The sequence below is a fragment of the Priapulus caudatus genome, unplaced genomic scaffold (genome assembly GCF_000485595.1).
Source record: "Priapulus caudatus unplaced genomic scaffold, Priapulus_caudatus-5.0.1 Scaffold92, whole genome shotgun sequence".
NCBI classification, from domain to species: domain Eukaryota; kingdom Metazoa; phylum Priapulida; class Priapulimorpha; order Priapulimorphida; family Priapulidae; genus Priapulus; species Priapulus caudatus.
In genome coordinates, this window is record NW_014577153.1 from 174,188 (window position 1) to 193,602 (window position 19,415).

The window sequence follows — 19,415 nt, forward strand, 5'->3', positions numbered from 1 at the left end:
AAAGAGAGAATACTCGCTGATGTCCACCCGCTAGTTTCTGAAAGGAAACTTTGCTGTGAAAAAGACGACACGTAGCTTCTCTGCTATTGCTATTGACCAGGCCCACGACCAGAACAATGCCTCTGTGAAAGGTGACGGTGGTGCTGTGGGCCTGACAGAGAACCCTGCAGCTCTGAGACGCTGGATGGTGTGTGGTCCCGAGATGGAAACTGGCCGGAGTTTCTGTGCATCGACGACAACAAGGCTGAGCTGTTCTCTTTCCTGGCAACTAGTGTGATAGCCCTTGACACTGACAAACAAAATAATCACACAATCATGCTGACTTCTTCTGTACGCAGCTCCCGAGATATATCAGGTCTTGCATCATGCCACACATGTAAGAGGCCTGATACCCGTATCCTACTGCACCTAGCAGATGCTGCGAGGAAGGGTATACCAAGGTGTCAATACGCACGAGTTGACAGGATGTGCTAGTACTGGAATGACAGCAGCCCACGCCTCAACATCACTGAGCGTGTGGGTTGGCCTTTGAGCTGGAGAAGAGTTTTCGGACATTTAGCAGCTCATGAGATAGCGAGGCACTAGGTCCGGATCGATGCATAGGCCTTACCAATGTTCCATGCCTTTACTGGATTGTGAGCACAGATCAGCTTTGGTGGCAGGGGAAGAGAAGACGGCGTGGGATACATGGAAGACCTTTGATGACGTCACTAGAGCCTTCTGGTGTCTTGCTGCCACCCTCACTAGACGCTCGTATCAAGACACGTCTACCTGGATGGTGGCCTCTGGAACGATTCGTGGTTTGCTCTATGACCGCACTTAGACAGCCAGGAATTAGTCCATCAGGCTACGCAATGCAGCTGTTCACGAGAACCAGACAAGGTAGAACATTGATGGACTCCCCCACCAAGCAAGCAGGCACTGATTAACACACAAAGAGGGCTGCTACCAAGCCTGGTGGCACTGCTGGGGAACAGATGATGGTTGCAGCCGCCAGAACATCCCATCTCCAAGGTGACGGGGTGGAAAGAGAAGGACACAGGTAGATGGGCAAAGTTCACTGACCACCGATAACGCATAGAAAGCGACCGACACGGCCTGTCGCGACGTCCTCCACTGTAAGATGCCATAAAAGGGGTGGCAAGAGGAAGGTGCGTCAAATGTGTCAAGGCAGCACTTCAGTGCACTGCCCTTTGGCCTCTTGGTGACTGTGTTCTCAGACTAACATTGGCAATTCATTGAAAACCAGTATACGCTATGGAAGGGCTCTTGACTTGGTTAATAATAGGAGGATTGTCATGGATTTGTGCGCTCACCGGCTCCTGCGGACTTCTACAACAAACAACAATTGGGACATGCAGATATTGATTTGGCAAGATACAGGCATAATCTCGTGAACTATGTGCTGCATCATAAAATAAACTAACTACAAGTATTTTAAAGGAAACACTGGAAGTACTGCATTATAAACTCTCACATGTTACAGGTTCGAGAAACATGTATATAACTCCGGCCAAATATTAAATATGTTGATGGTTTGCTATTATTTATGTCCTTGAATCCGTAGATAATAGTCTATGTAGTTAGGTAGTTGCCTAGCGGTGTTGTAAATAGTACCTACTGCATTTCCCCATACACTCACGCATTTTTCATTTACAGCTTTGTTTAATTAAATTTTGTGAACCAAGTATGAATACCTTTAAGAATGTAATTTTCAGGTGTAAATAAAGTGATTTGAATTGAATTGAAGTAACATTTGAAATTGGATAATGGATATTTGAATGGCGGCCATTGTTGAAATTCTAGATGCGCGCTCTGACCATAATGATTTTGATTGCAATGTGTTCCTTGACCTCCGATATAGTTGGTTTAGACACAATTAAACATCATGTTTCTATGTTGAATATTTCTGAAATATTAAATGATAATGGATTTTGAAATGCGGCCATTTTGAAATCCAAGATGGCGGCCGTGCGACTCGATAATGATTTTGATTGGCAATGTGTTCGCTTAACGCCGATAAGTTGGTTTAGGACACCAAGATCATGTTTCTATGTAATAATTTAGCTGAAAAATATTAAATGATAATGATTTGAATAGCGGCCATTTTGAAATTCAAGATTAGCGCCTCCGACCGATGAATGATTGTGATTGCAATTGTGTTCCTTGACCCCGATAATGTTGGTTTAGACACCAAGATCATGTTTCTATGATTGAATATTAGGCAGGAGTGTATAATAGGGGAGAGTGTGACATCAAAAATAAACAAGGCAAATTCGTCATTTACTAAACGCTTATAATACTACATTGTACTCACAGCCGTAAAGCTGCATCGCAAACCTTGAGCTCAAATCGGACACAGTACATTGTTCGGCGCCATCATCTTACGAGAAATCAGTTCCATCGTAGACACCCGCAATCCAGAGATACAGCCTAAAACGTCTCGTCAAGCGATTTCCATGTCTTATCGCGACATCAAATGTCCAAGCCTATTGCCACGCCCTATAATTCAAATCAAAAGGCAGGCTACTAACCACACTGTCGCACGGCTTGCGCTCACGCGAGGCGAGATGCGGGTGTTAGGTCATCAACGGCAACACTCGGAGATACTTTGACCCGGTAACGACTACAATGTATGCCTTATGTCATACGCGGCCAATGCCGGCAATATACAGCTTGCATGCCCTAGCCACGACTAGTAGCACACGCCAACATGCCGCTATCAGCAGAATGATCGATTCATCTCCCTGCGAGCCACAGGCGCCTCGGCCCGTGAGCAGCAGCGCGTGGGGTGTGGTTAGTAGCTGGCCTTTTGTTTGAATCATAGCATAGGCGCGCTCTACGGTTGATTAATGGCCAAAGATTGGAGAATCGTGTCGTAGGTTTTAGGTTGTATCTTCGAATTGCGGGTGTCTACGAGGAAACGATTTGGTACGATGATGGGCGAATGTACTGTGTCCGATTTGAGCTCAAGTTGGATGAGTTACGCGTAGTAAATCGTAGGTATTATAAGGCTAGTAAATGACGAATTTCCCTTGTTTATTGTTGTCACACTCCTCCCTATTATACACTCCTGATATTAGCTGAAAATGAAGGATAATGGATTTGGATGGTGGCCATCTTGGAAAATAGCCGCCATTGTTGCCATGGGACAAATATGCGATGGCCCTATAGCCAAAAATTTTCCTTAGGGCATGCTCTAACAGTGTGCCAAAACTCATGCTTGTATCATAAAAATCGCAATTCATTCACAAATCTGCCGGGCTAATTGTATTGTATTGTATTTTATGTATTGTATTTATTTCATTGTAGTATTGGTATTTTATTGAGTTGTTGTGTTGTTGTTGTTTTTTCTCTCTTTTCAGGGTTTCAGGAAATTTGTCTTGTTTGAGCAGATGGTTTTACTTGGAAATTCGTGTCAAGTATTGAAATTATATAAGAGTGGTCAGTGAGATTTGTCGGTGGGCAGTGTAACCCATAAGTTTTGTACTAATTGTGGTCAGTGCGAAGTCTTGTAAACATTGTTTTTTATTATTATGTGGGGAGGGGGGATTGTGTTCAGTGAAAGGGATATTGTATTAGTATGGTCAACGGTGCGTGGAATTTTGTTTAATTCGCCAGGAAGAGGTAGCAAGTGTGTGTGTGTGCGTGTGTGCGTGCGTGCGTGCGTGTGGGGTGTGTTAGATATGGTGTGGTATGAAGGTAGTTAAAGAGGAAATTTAGATCAGCGGGACGCTGAATCGATGATAGGGTCATCGTCTTGGGGAAGGGGGCGATAATGTAATATATGTTTTACAAATGTTGCATGAATTAGTCAGCGGAGCTAGACTAGGGGTTGTTTTAGTAATAGTCTATCTAGACACACATGTTACATGGAATTGGTTAAGCGTGTTTTAGGTTGGGCAGATTAACGAGTCATTGTGAAATGGGGATAGGACGCAGCTAGTTTGGTAGAAGGATACATGTGCGCCCCATATGTTGTAGTTGGAACAGAGACAAAGAGATTGGCAGTCGTGTGTGATTGGTTAGGAAGGGTGGAAGATGTGTGTGGTTGGTTAGGAAGAGTTTGGAGATGTGTGTGATTGGTGGGAAGTTTGCATATATATAGGGCTTTTGAAGAGAGTTGGGAGTTCTGGCATTCTCAAGATAGCGTGTACCGTTTACGACCTTGTATTAGTTGTAAACAATATATTCTTTTAGTTGAACACAAAATTTATACTTCGTCTTTGATTATTTCTACTTTAAATTATTTATTCAAATCTTTTTGGTGTAACTGCAATGCTAAAATAGTATTATATTATCATATTAAATAACCAATGTATGTGTTTAAAAATGCTTATTTTTATTGTCTGTATTACTTCTTCTGGTCAAAATAATTCCCGTGCCTATGCATCTTCTATCATACACAGGCCTGTGGCTAGTGGGGATGGGTTGCTGGTTCACATAGTCAATGGTGAGCTGCCTACAATCAACTGCCAAGAACACAAGCTGCACGTTGATTCACCCCCCCCCCCCAAGGCAAAGTCAAGTTAGCTCCGACACCTGAAACAAGAGACGTCAATGGGAGAACAGGATTGAAATTGCATAATTTCGCATCGTCGGAAAAGTATTGCTTTCGGGTTTAGCTCTACATTCGTGATGCAACAAAATGCATATGTACTCCAGTTTAATGCTTACAAGACTCACCAGGTGGTGTTGGTGTGGGAGGATCGTGCTTTTTCACAGCTGTTGCATAGCTGGTACTGGGCGTGGCAATAGGACCTGATACCTGCCCCAGTGTTGTGTTGCCTGGGCTAGCTGGTAGAGTGTTCTGAGCTCCTTCTGCTTTGCCATCGAGTCTGAGAGTAAAATGAGGTTTACAGAAAAAATTCCATATAGTTGCTCTATTAACTAATCAAATGAAACACTGTGTGACTGTAAAGCTGGATTTACACTACCGACTTTGTGTTGGCAAATTGGCGAATTGGACCAACTTCCCAACTATACAACCGACAAGCGGTAGTGTAAACGCAAATGTTGCGCGACCAACGATCGATAGCAACTAGTTTGGAGATTAGAACGTTCTATTTTCGCCAAGTCGGTAGTGTAAACCCAGCTTAACAGCAGAACCACGCTGACTATCAATTACGAATTGTTTACTAATACAAAGTTAGTATCAAACACGTTATAAAATTAGGTATGAATTTCTTATTGTTCACATACATGATCATTTAGCCAGAGGCTGGCACAACATGAAAACTGCCTGTAGATTCCTTGCCTGCCTTGTTATTGCAAAGAAAACACTCAACACATAAGATCACTCCTGTTTACATTAAAGGGATACATCACTCTATGATCTTTGGATATTTTCAGTAAAAATTGGTTAAAATTATGCTCAAAGTTTTATGGTTCAATATTCATTAGAAATATTTAATAAAATAAAAATCGTTCGGTTAAATATAGCTGTTAGGTATAAATATAAAGTTCTGTCTTTGCTGTCTTATACGCAAAGTTTCTTTATTGCTATAACACGCTCTCGGAAAAGGTAGAAAACTGTAATACAAACGAGATACATGCACTATAATGCACATGTTCAAAATATATCCTGATTCCTTGTCTATCGTCACAAACAATTTTCTACCCTATTAGTATTACCGTTATATAATTGTTCAATTGCGAATAAAATCTTGATTCATATTGAAGTTCTCATTGATTCATGATTACACACTTGTGCTATTGGTATTCTGGCTTATATGTATCTGATCGAGGTTCACGCTATGTAAATTTTAGGTAAACATATCGCAATAAGACGAATCCTACACTCACTGCATACACAAATATACACCGTTACACGCATATTCTAACAAGCCTACGAAGTCTACAAAGTCTATAAAGCCACGACTTATGATGATGTTAAACAATTCTACGATTAACTATAAAACGGTATAAAACAACTCACTCTATGGGGGGACCTAGTTCTTCTTAATTCTTGCCTAGAAGACGAGCGCCAGAGCGCAAACCTCAACACTGTTCTCTCTTTGTGAACAGAATCCGCGCCAAAAACAATGCGCACCATCTAGTGGCAGCTAATGCAAATTAAAACTTATGATCAATTCTCATCGTCTATGGTGTAACATTACAATTACACTTTTGTGATTTGCCCTTGGTCTGTAACGTGTGAAATAAATTGGCAAATGTGCAACTTTTTCAGGGTGGCAGCCTCATGTCAGGGTGGCAGCGCAGGGTGGCAGCGCAGTGTCATGTCAGCGGTCAAAATAAAAGATTTTGAAATTCACTGTTGTTTTATGACAAACGTTAATGCGTGATTATAGAAATTTGTAGGTATATGCTATTATTTATGCATTTACTCTCATAATATACTCTAAAATTCTAGGGGAAAGTATCCCTTTAACAATGAGCACAAGAAGGTTAACACACCTGTGCTGTTTGAGCATTGTACACTCTCCTCCTTCTGTCGGGTCAATGTTGTATATATACAAATATCCATCAAAGGACGCTATCAGCAGTCGTGGCACTTTCTGTATACTAGAATGTAAAATAAAAAATTGAAACATAATTTCACCCTGAAAGGAATAAAATTGTTTGTACACGTTACGTGTACGTTGCGTAATTTTGAGTAAAATACATTTACATGATTTAACATTTTTTTAAGAGGCCACAACTCCTGACCATAGTGTTTTGGTGACACGATAAAAAGACGCGAATTGAAGTCAATATTGATAGGAAACCCGAGTCCAGGAGGACGCGGCGACGACGGGCAAATGCACTCGGACAAGCACTGGTGAGTGTTCGTCATCGTGCCGTGGATTGCTTGAGTTTATCGACAGCTACCCAACACAGGTTGCTGCTAAAACACTCACACTGCGAGCGCACAGATGTTTTTCACGCCGGTGAAGTTAAGTCTGACGGTGGCAAAGTCCCGCCCCTGCTGGAACATCTCGCTGACCTGCGACGGCAGGTAGGCGGCGGGGGCAGCCAGTGCTTTACTGAAGTACCCCATCCAGCCCTGCGGTTCCTCGGCTGGTCTGCAGAGATACGTCACACGCTCACACAGAGATCAAGCGTCTGTGCGAACAGAGGTCATACAGGAGATAGCTCTTTAGTTGGGATGGTTCACGTGGATCACGCGAAACGTCACAACTGTCGCCACATCACAACAAACCAAGCATGAAACACGTTCCATATGAGATGGCTGTGGTCAGGAACTGCATTTCTTACATAGAAATGCTCACATGTGGCAATGAAAAGTGATGTGTAATACTGCACAATATAGGATTGCGCCACAGGGCACGAGTCATGCTGGTCATCAATCCAAACCAGTCACAACAGCTTTAGACTGGAGGAACCGGGTGACCAACGCATACGGCCAGCGAGCCTGTGAGTGGTCAGTGTCCAGGGCTACGTCACCGATCAATAAGATGCCGCGCCCGACATATATAAGCGGAGGGAGGAGATGTAGGGAAGACGGAGAAGAGGCACTTACGTGCAGGGTGACCCCCAAAAAATGCAACCCAAACAAGTGTTAATAACTTTTTTGATATTGATGTTAACCCTTTCATTTTTCAGATTTAACGAGGTGAATAGTTGCCAATCAGATTAGAATCAAGAGTTTTTCAAGATGCCTTGGACTCTTCGACAGAAATCATGGTCCGTGGAAACGTACTTTTCGACCAAATCGTTCAAAACTGTACAAGCACGTTTCAAGAGGAAATTCAATTGCCGCACCTATCCAAACAAAGGACTCATTCTAAGATGGGTACAGAAGTTCAGGGTGCATGGGACTGTCAAGAACCTCAATGCCAAAGGGAATAGCTGGCCCACACACTCAGGGAGACAAAGACAGTGCAAGGACAGAGGAGAACATGACCTCAGTCAGGACCTCGGTTGGCCTCAGTCCAAAGAAGTCGTTACGTTGGCGCAGCCAACAATTGGGCATTCCGAGGGAGTCTCTGAGGAGAATTTTGATTTAGGATCTGCATTCGTACCCATACAGGATAGAAATTAAGCATAAGCTGACCCAGATAATTCTCCTCAGAGACTCCCTCGGAATGCCCAATTGTTGGCTGCGCCAACGTAACGACTTCTTGACTGCGGCCACCGAGGTCCTGACTGAGGTGATGTTCTCCTCTGTCCTTTGCACTTCCTTTGTCTCCCTGAGAGTGTGGAGAGTATTCCCTTTGGCATTGAGGTTCTTGACAGTCCCATGCACCCTGAACTTCTGTACCCATCTTAGAATGAGTCCTTTGTTTGGATAGGTGCGGCAATTAAATTCCCTCTTGAAACGTGTTTTGCATTTTTTTTGGGTCACCCTGTATATGTCGTAACATATTATATATATTAGAATAAAGCCGTCTATATTATACACGACGCCTTCGACCATCACTGTCTACGATCATTGACCGACGTTTAACATGTGACATCCAAAAACCTTCCCTACACCTATGCACCTCTCTCAAAGTCATGCTAGCAAACTGTCAATATGATTGCTGTTATATACTGTCTATACTTGGTGGTCTACGAGTTTAACCACGTTGGGGTAGGTGGCACCATGGCAGAGCCAGTAAGGAGGCAAATGCTAACGACTACTACTAAGAATAAAGATTAAGAAGCACTGTTACGTACCCCCGTAGTGTAGCAATGTATATAATTACTATATGTAGTGTTGTGAAAGCACAGTTCCATATTGCGACATATAGACATAGATTGCAAGGGAAAGAAAAAAAATAACAAAGAACGAAAGTGAGAGTGACCTCTAGTTCCGTGTCACGTATGCATGATGTTAAGACATATGCAAGCACGCACACGCACGCGCACGCACGCACGCACGTGTATGTGCATATGCACGCACACACGCACGTGTATGTGCACATGCACGCACGCACGCACGCACGCGTACGTGCACACGAACGCACACCCGCACGTGTACGTGCACACGCACGCGCGCACGTGTACGTGCACACTCACGCACGCACGCACGTGTACGTGCACACGCGAAGACTGTAGCATTACAACGATACAGATGCATGCGTATGTGTACATCCACACGCACGCACGCCCGCACGTGTACGTGCACACGCACGCACGCACGCACACACGCACGTGTACGCGCACACGCACGCACGCACGTGTCCGTGCCCACGCGCGCACGCACATGTACGTGCACACGCACGCACGCACGCACGCACGCACGCGTACTTGCACACGCACGCGTACGTCCACACGCACGCACGCACGCACGCACGTGTACTTGCACACGCACGCACGTGTACGTGCAATCCCACGCACGCACGCGCACGCACGCACGCACGTGTACTTGCACACGCACGCACGTGTACGTGGCTACGTGCACACGCACACACGTGTACGTGCACACGCACGCACACACGCACGCACGCACACACGAACGCACATGTACCTGCACACGCGCGCACGCGTACGTGCACACGAACGCCCGCTCGCACGTGTACCTACACACGCACACACGCACGTACGCACGCCCGTGTACGTGCACACGCGACGACTGTAGCATTACAACGACACAAATGCATGCGTATGTGTAATGTGCGGTCGAAATACGAAATGTTTTTCACAAATGACCTAACCCGGACGAATTCGTGGCAAAGTTGGCGCATGCGCAGACTGTAAGTACCAACTGGCTTATTAGATGGTTTGGGAATTATATGCATTTCCGCACGTACTTACTGCGTTCTAGGCACCAATAATCTGCCATAGGACAACGTATTTTTGTACAAATAAAATCATTAAAAAAAGTTACATCAGTTTAATTAATGCTAGTACTAGTACTAGTGTGGGCTGGGAGTATACCGATACTCTGAGAGAATGGCATGAAAGAATAATGCAATTTTCCCCCATTCTATGTGAAAAATCTTAATACCTGAAAAGAAAGACTGCTTTAAGACGAAAATTACTGCTTTCAAACTACCGTCATGTGTGCACACTTGACTGTATCACAAGAACGCTAAGAACACACAAGATGCAGGACATACTAGGCTGTTAATCACCGATATATCTTAGGAACCCAATAACATATAAATCTACAATCTACACTCTAGGACTCCAGCTGCAAAATATTTGCATGCAAACTTGACTTCACGTGTGCAGCCCACGGGAACTAAACGGTTCATGAATTGATCATCACCCATGACTGACGATGACGATATATGTGAAAACATAGTACACATCACGTGCTGTAACACTGTTTCTGACTCACTTCTCCTTGGGTCCCTCTAGTCGGAATATGTGCACAGTTTCTGTGTTACTTGACACTCCGAGAAACATGGAGTCAGAGCTGAATGCGAGTGAGCTAATGGCAGCACACCTGCAATCAGAACATGTTACAAATACTCCTATAACATCTCTCATAACATTGGCATTCATCAGAGTTATTTCGTCAAAAATATTCGATATATGATTTATTTGAATATCACAAACACAACCCAGGTGAATAATTATTTACTGAACCACCGCCAAAAATAGAATAGGTGTGTTCGTTCGTGGAAACATTCTTCGAAATCGAAAGCAAAGCTTTACGCTAATCTAGTCACTAGTGTGAGACATGACAGATTTAATTATATAACATTACCACAAACAATTTATATACAACGAACAGAAAAGATTGCTATACCAGCTGTTACAACAATAACACCACTTCCAAATATTTGAAAAGCACCGCTGGGATGCCAGAAAAAGGTTTCGTAAGTTAGCATGAGTAACACTGTTTCTGATAACTGGTTATTATGTAGGAACATGCTCAATATAGTTTCAAGTTAAATTAGTTGTATATGTAGACATTCCACATTATTGACTAGAATAATGCATTTAGAATATGCAGTTTAGCATTTTTAATAAAAATTGTAGCATTTTACTTGCTAGAAATAAATGCTATGGTCAATTTAGAGTTGTATATATTACAATTCAATGTTGTCCTAATGCCGCAGCAGATACCAACAGTTAAAGGGATCCTTTACTCTAGGTTCTAGGATTATTTTCAGTTAATTTATGTTAAAATTACGCTACATAAAAAGTTTCATGGTTCAATCACCATTAGAAATTTTTTATTTTTTATTTTAAAACTAACGACTACAGTTTGATACGACTACAACGACGGTGGCGCCACTCAAAGCGCACGATCTGAAAAGTTGTGCAAAACGACTTTTCAGCCAAGGGCTACAGACAGAGGGTGTTTCTTATTTATTAATTTAAAAGCAAAATGATTGTAATATCTTATGAACGACATATAGTTTCAGTTATATTATGGATAAATTTGTCCTAAAATGAACATCGTTCCGTTAAATAGCATTTAGGTATAAATATAATTGCACCTTTGTGATTAACCCTCGGTCTGTAACGTGCAAAATATATTGGTAAAATGCACAACTTTTTCAGGATGACAGCACGGTCGCGGGTGTCAATGGCGCCGTTCAAATTTCGTAGCGTTGATGTATAATTAATTATAACAATTAAATTAGGTATCTGGTAACAAGTACGTGTGGGTATAGAGGATTTGTTATACAGTAAGTACAGTTGTATGCAGTAAAATCCTAGTCTAGCATCCCTTTAAATGTTGGTTTACCATGATAGATGTTTTTAAAATTAATGAAAGTATTTGCAAGATTAAAATGGTGATTTAAATAGCATTCTAAATGAAAAGGTGATAGAAGAACTATCCGACACCATTTGCAATCATGAAAGTAGATCCATTAAGACATCAGCGTAGGCAACACCTAGGTCCTTTTCAAAAAATTATTAAATGGCAACATTGCTGCAACAGCTGGTATATATCTGTCTTTCAAGCTCATTGTATAGCCATGTTCACGGCATCATGTATGGTTTGCAAAAACGGCAGAAAAGAGTGGTGCAGAAAGAATGGAGCAATGATTGGCAGCCAACATAAGAAGATGAGCAAAAAGGACGAATGGGCGGAGCAATACCGAGTCATATTGTGCTAGCAGAGGGGCGGAAGGGAAGAGTGAGGTCACTGCCAGGCCAAGGAGAGAGCAAAACGGGTAGGTAAACGAGTGGCATCCATGTCTTACCTCTTAACTCCTCTCCGAAACTCGAACAGCTTTTGACCATCTGGCACGGAGAAAACTCTTATTACTGTGCCCTACAGAATGCAATAGAAAAATAAAATATGTGAAATTCTGTAAACCAGAGTTAGAATTTAACTTTTGAAACAACTTGCATTTCTTTGCGTGTATGTTAAAAGTCTACTTGCAAAATCAGAAACATACTCTCGATTTTGAAATTTGACTAGTTTTATGATAATATGTTGCCTTCATGTTATTGTTAAAACTTAAATATAACTTTATTTAAAGTAACACTGTAACTGCTATCAACTTTACAAAGCACAAATTTAATGCTGCCTGCCTTTCATTTTGAAATAAACACTATTGAGACAGTCTAACTAGTATGAGTCTTCAAGTAATAATGACTCATCCTCTCATATTTCAGCCAGCCAAACTTTAGATTTTTTTTCAAACAGCATTTTTCATGTGAGTCTACTAAGGTGGCTTGAAAGTTAGGCAACGTAAATGAGTCAGGATGACGCAGGAAATTTCATAAAGATCTGCGCACCAACACTCATCAACCAAGTCGGCTGTCTGGGTGCAGTTTTGGGAGTGAAACAGCTGAATCTAATGACATTCAAAATGTTGACTTGGCAACATTGGAACTGGAAGTTATCACTGCAAGTTGGAATATAAATCATGGTGTGAGCACCATTGGGTCATTTATTTTTACTAACAATTACTAGTGAAGTTGCAGAACAGTGGCTTTTTATGTGGCACTTTTTGTGTGGAGCTGCATGGTCAACAAATCTCATTTCAACCTCTACTGTAGTGACCCTAGGGGAGGTCACTAGTGAGTATGCGCACAATGGTGCATTTTTAGATTAAATCTGGGATCATTTCTCGCTCCTTTACGAGGACGGAGTTGCTGTCTTTGATAATATTTTGCTTAGGAAAGTCTCCTCATATGACACCAGGTGTGGTCAATAATGCTATGCACTTGCAGCATTTAGCCTAAATGGCAGCAATTATGAGCACAGAGTCAATGCCTGGCAAGGTGGGAGGTGAGATTACGCATTCAGCATTCTGCATGCACACATTACACAGTGAGCACTTAAAAGTAGTCTAAAAGTGTCATTTAAAAATAAGTCGTTATGAAGTTATTTTAAAAACGTACAACACTTTTAGCTCAATGTGATATTAGGTCGATCAGTAGGGGATGACCAAATTTATGTGATTGTTTCACCGACAAACTGGGTGAAATTAGATACTGCCAAAATCTTCCACCTTTGTTTTTCAGCAGTTGATATCAAACGAGTCCTTATTTGTTAAAAATTAAAGGATCTTACCTTGTCTGACGCAGATGCCACCTTGGTACCCTGTGCGTTAAATGAGATGGCCGCAAGTGGGTTGTCGTGTGCTGGAACCATTGTCACTGCCCTCTGCAATGAGACAATGTCATCCCTTGCACTACACTGCAACACTGTACAGCATTGTGTTCTAACATTTTAACTGTGTCATAGATACTTTCCAATCATTTAGTGACACAAACCACTCGCCACATACCACAGTTACAGCAAACACATCAGTAAATTGCAACACAGCTACGAGAGGTATTATGCCCACGTGCACAGACTGCTATTCATGACATAAGATACCCTGATAGTTAAAGTGGATAACCTTACAGCTAGATACATACTGTGAGCTCGCCTATGTTGCAAAAATTCACTACAACTTATTTGTGTTGCTACTTTCAAAACATTTCTTCATAAAATCTAAACGAAAGTTACGAAAGTAGCACCACAGGATGTTTACAGTGTTGACACATCCGGTACACAGCCGACTGAACGTTATGCTGCATTAACAGTTCTTTTCTGTGATAACACGTGTTATACTTTATTGTTCGATGTTTACTCGGTACGAAATTGTGAAATTTGTTTAAATCACATGTTTATCTACATTACATATTATGCAATCAGGAAACAAATACAGTGTTTTCGTTCCAGGAACTATTTTCTCTGGCGTAGGGCTACTATTTAGCGTCCTCTGACACTTCACTCAACATAATTTATTTGTATTTTCGCCCAAATCGCGTCCGACGGGGTAATTCAAAATAGTCATCTTCAGAGCACATTTCTGGCTCAATGAGAACATTTCGTGATGTTTGCACACTGCAAGTATGCTCACAGTAGGTGTATATAGGCTTTTTGTTGCGAGGTTTATCCACTTTAAGAATTTTTACTAAGCCATATAAACTTGGTCACCCAAACAATATCTACATATCACCAAGTCCTTATATTAAACAAGAGCCGCAGAGCGTCTGGGCTCATCTGAGGTCTGTTGCTACGGTTATAAACGTAACATTTAAGTCGTGCGTAGTAACACCATAGTTAGGCGCAGATATGCAGATACGCAGTTGCGTACACATCATTTCAGCAACCTTCTGCATTCTGTATACCTCCCAAATCCCATTGGTTGATACAAATCGCGTGCCTGAAACTCCTGTTTTATGGTGCATTGTGACCCTAACCTTAACCCTAACCCTATTAAAAATAAAAATTAATTTAATTGTTGTAAAAATTATTTGTTGTTATTAAATTGTTGTAAATAAATCATGTAAATATTTGCGTTAATTGGAAAAAAATAGTTAAATGGATAAAGATAGAAAAATACAGAAAACAGGTAAATAATAAAAAATTTGATGGGATTCGATCCAAGGACCTTTGAGCCGTAATCCTGTGCTGTTGGGCTATCCAGACATATTGGCTTTCTAGATTATGGATGTGCCATGAATATGAGAACACTGTGACATCATTGAGGCAGTTCAGGAATCCATGTTTAACCCTCCTCTTGAGGGTCAAAAGGTTATCAGACACTTACTCTTCGCACGTCAGTGGAAAGCACATTTCATGGTCCTTTCAATAAAGTGATAAAAATGGTAGGTCAGCGCTGAAACAAAAAAGTTTTTCACTCTGTCCATTAGGCCATGTCCTCAGAAAATGTCTGATATCTGACCTTTCCCCCACTGCCCTTTGACCTGCGACCTCCAATTTCGCACTGGTGATAGGTTTCCTGCCCATCACACTATACACCGAATTACGAGCATAGGTCGAGCCGTTAAGATTTGTGCCATAATTGCGTATTTCCTCCTATACTTTAAGTTAAGGGGGAAATATTCCCCCTCCGTTTACACATCTTGACCTTTGACCCTTGACCCCCAAATTTGTCATCCCGAGTCCTTTTCACAATCCCCCCTGACGTCCCAAATATCGTGACCGTACGTCGAGCGGTTAAGATTTGTGCCCAACTGTTGACGCACGCACGCACGCACGCACGGACAATCATGCGATTCTACAAGCTGCATCTGACTACGTCCGATGAGCTAAAAATCTGGTGACTTTGATGAAAACCCCACATTCTGCACATTTCATCACGTTCAGGCTTCTTGCTTCTACGTACATACAATAAAAGGTCATAAACTAAATACATAAACCGTCGTTGTCCACATACCAGATTTAACGCATCAAATATTTGCACTTCGCCAATGGTGCTGCTACCAGGATACGCCAAGTAACTGTTGTCACTGTTAATCGACAGTGCACAGAGGCCTGAAAATGCATCCAGACACTGAATTACGACAAACTGTCACAACAACATATGAAAGCGAAGCAGCTGGGACATGTGGGCTTTGGCATGGATGAGAGTGTGGGTGGAGGAATTACGATTGGCATAGCGTACGGTGGTATTATATTAAGATGTTTACTGGGTAAGGTGTGATAGGATCTGACACAACAAGCATTTGCTAGTATGTTTACATTGTTAATTACATCATAGTTCCAAAATATGTATTTGCTAGTGTGGGGGATGACAGAACTTGACTCATTGACACAATTAAAATTGTACATGGGCATTGGCTTGCACCCAGATAACCATGGGATGGATTTTGCCACTGTCCTTAGCCTACTTGCACTCAGCACGTTTTTTGTACAATACACGCGTAATTTAATCTACCTTGCAATTGCATATAGCAGTGTACCGCAAAACCACAAACAAATATGATTGACAACAGGTTGTAAAACATAGACAGGAAAATTCCTAGTGAATACTGAACCGTAAAATTCTGCACTCAGCATAATTAAAAATACGATCGAAAATGTGTCTCATACCTACACCGACGTGGTGCGATTTTAATGCTTGTTTGTGTGGCGCACAGACTACGACCTGTGACCACGAATTGCAACCTACCGCTTGGGTTTGGCGGAGTGTCGCGTATCGTGTGCAGCACCTTCATGTCACGTATATTGTGAATGTAGAGACTCTCCTCCAGACAAACGACGAGCCGCTGAGAAAAAAACACCGCAGCGATCGACGTTAAAAGTGACACACAAGTTGCAAATATAACATGCAAGGGTCCTGGTTATAGCAGAGTAACACGATGGAGAGGGGGCCCTGGTTATGTGAGGGAGCTCACAGAGTAATGTGAAGAGTAGGGGACCCTGGTTACGTGGGGGCAATGTGAAGGGTAGGGGACCCGGTTATGTGGGGCAGCTAGTAAAGAAAACTTGAAGGGTAGTGGGTGCTAGTTATGTGAGGCAACTGGCAGAGTAACAATTAAATGAATGGCAGGACCACTTAGGCAAAGTGAATTAAAGGATCTTGGGTCAGTCGAAGCTGCCACCATCATCTGCTCATAGAACCAGCCACGCTACTACTTACCGCTCTGTTCAGCCTCACAGCCAATATGGTGTTCGAATAACTGTAATTGCATATCTCTGTTCCCTTCTTGAAGTGGCACACCTGGAGTCACACAGGCAAACGTACGATGAGCAAAATCTGGTTTTTAAAGATCATTAACAGGTTAATGGATACTAGTCTCTGCCCGTAGACGATTGATTATTTGTGGCAGATTCTCGACCTGTTACCAGAGTATGCTCGTCAGAATATTCTACATAGTTTCATATGTTCATCGCAAACTTTATGCAGAATTGAACAATATGCTAATCAAATCTACGTGGGCAGAACAGTGCAGATGCCCTCAGTAAACCCAGTCCCAGTGGCTATTTCACACATAATTTAGTAATCCTACAAGTTTAAGTACACTCTAGTGTAGTATGGACACGCAGTAAGCAACTGTGTGAGGCAGGATGCACGCTTTGATTCCGTCAAATTAACCATGATTCCGGCTGGAACTGTTGCTCATTTAAATTATAATATACTAGGGCTAAGGCATGTGTGACCAGTGAATTTTAAAAGACAGAACAAGTTCTAATCATGAGCCCAAACAGCCATGCCTAGAAACCCTCCAAGGCCTAAAAAAAGACGTTTGTTTCCACTAACCCGACCGAGTCCATTTTAAACCGCCGAGTCGATACTTTTTATTGTGATCGGCAAAAAAAAAAATATTTAAAAAAATTTCAATTCCAACGTGATATCGATCGGTGAATGCATTGATTCATTATGCACTGCTGTGCCGCGCACCGATTCCGGTAGTAATTCCCGTGAAAACGATAGGGCCATATAGATATCATATAAACACAGATGTTATATGATATCTATGGATAAGGTGCTCGAATCTAAAAGCACAACAACAACAACAATGGCGACCTCCGTAGTGGTTGCGTTGTAATTGGACGCGTGTGTCCACGGCATCAAGCAAATTAGGACGATCGATAGTGAACTAAAAATTGAGAACATTTTTGTTCTCATACACCCTGAACAAACGGATACAAGTAAAGTAAAAGTGAGATGTCTAACATCGCCGGATTCGGAACCATTCGACGGGAACAAGGAAACGCAACTGAAAGAATTATCTGGAACAATTTGCGACAAATGTACTGGTGCTGGACTGATTGCAGCTGTGGCTAGGCCATACGGAAAAGGTTGAATGTCAGATGTGTATATATGCTGTACTGGTTCATATATAATATAAAATTTTCTTTTTAATGTCCGTTTTCCCTTTCGGGGTTGGACAGTTTTATTCCACGACGCCATTTCTCATCATGTAATGGTTTTTGGAGCAGAAGTTTTACAACCAACTTTTCCGGCCAACTAGGCGAGACAAATATCTGTCATGAAATCTTGTAAACGACAGACGAGTGTGCACCACAGACTGTTTGTGTTATATATATGCTATATATTGCCAAACCCTTACCTATTTGCATAATTTGTTTTTAAATATCAAAACCCTAGCCCTTATTCATTTACATACTAAAAATGAGCAAAATCCGTGGAACCTGAACCTGAGCTAATGGCAGATTCTCATTTTGCCAAAAAATTTGCCGTGGCTCACGAAAGTATCGTCGACTGCGTCTTCAAAAGTAGGACGTTTAATGATGGGCGCCATAAGCAGTAAGCAACTATACCCAATTTCAAACATGTGGGTCATAACGGTTCCATGAATATATCGCTTGACGCGCACGGCCGGACGTACGGACGGACAACGACCCTGAGCATGCCTCAGCTATTGATGATGTCAAGGTGAGCTAATAATTATATGTACATAATCACAATACTACTTTAGGAGTAAATAATAACAAAGCGAGGTGTACAAGGCTTTGTGTTATAATATGAGCATTTTCCCGCCATATTAACCTGACAATTTATGTTATAGGAACTTCAATTAAAGTTTATCAAGTAGCTCTTATGCTACCGTAGATTCACCTGCAGTTGCGGGGAAATCGTGTTTTCCTATATTATACTATTCGCAATCTGGAGATATTGCTAAGCAAAATATCTCACACTTGCGACGTGAGGTTTGTGCAAAGAGAAGGACTGAGTTATTTACAAACACTGGAAATAGCTCTGTGAAAATTTGATGAAAATTGATAAGGTGTTGTATTGGATTTCTGAGTGTTATGTAGAGTCTCTATTGAGAGAATAGACTTGCATTTCTTTTCTTTACATCACACGTAAAAGCCAGACACATGCAGCGACAACGACGACCGTAACGACAAGCGACTTTTCAGAAAAGTTAGAAACGAATTGTTTCCTATGAGCCATTGCCACATGAAGCGACGTGCGCCGGGCGACGACCTCGCGACAAAAATATTTGAGAAAGTTTCTAGTTTTCCGCGACTTTCGGCGGCCGACACTGTTACAAATGGGCCAATCACAGCCGTTTCCATCGGCAGTGACATCGCCATTACCGTCTAAAATTTTAGAAACCATATTGCTAGCATGAAGTGACTGTCCCCAGCGTAAATCGCACCGCCTGTCAGAAACAGTGGGGCACGAAACCCTCTAACAAAAAAAGATGAAAGTAAACGGTCAGATCCAGACGTCGTTTAATTATGCTGCCATATATATTTACTTTATTCTATTATCGTTATAATTTAGAGGTTTTACAGCAATTTTATTTAGAAAAGCAGCAGCAGGAGTTTTTTTGCC

The 19,415-nt window shown here is 41.9% G+C and overlaps 1 protein-coding gene across 6 annotated transcripts in view; it reads right to left on the reverse strand.

The window, feature by feature from the left end:
- Positions 1-19,415, reverse strand: part of LOC106804908 (WD repeat domain phosphoinositide-interacting protein 2-like) — a gene marked incomplete at its 5' end in the record, with an annotated part of 57,017 nt that overhangs the window by 25,701 nt on the left and 11,901 nt on the right. For 2 of the 6 annotated variants that reach the window (XM_014806306.1, XM_014806310.1), the window contains 9 exon segments: positions 4,687-4,838; positions 6,418-6,525; positions 6,861-7,025; positions 10,232-10,339; positions 12,057-12,127; positions 13,379-13,471; positions 15,540-15,637; positions 16,275-16,371; positions 16,746-16,826. In XM_014806306.1, coding sequence (XP_014661792.1) covers positions 4,687-4,838; positions 6,418-6,525; positions 6,861-7,025; positions 10,232-10,339; positions 12,057-12,127; positions 13,379-13,471; positions 15,540-15,637; positions 16,275-16,371; positions 16,746-16,826 — 973 coding nt within the window. 6 annotated transcript variants of the gene reach the window in all.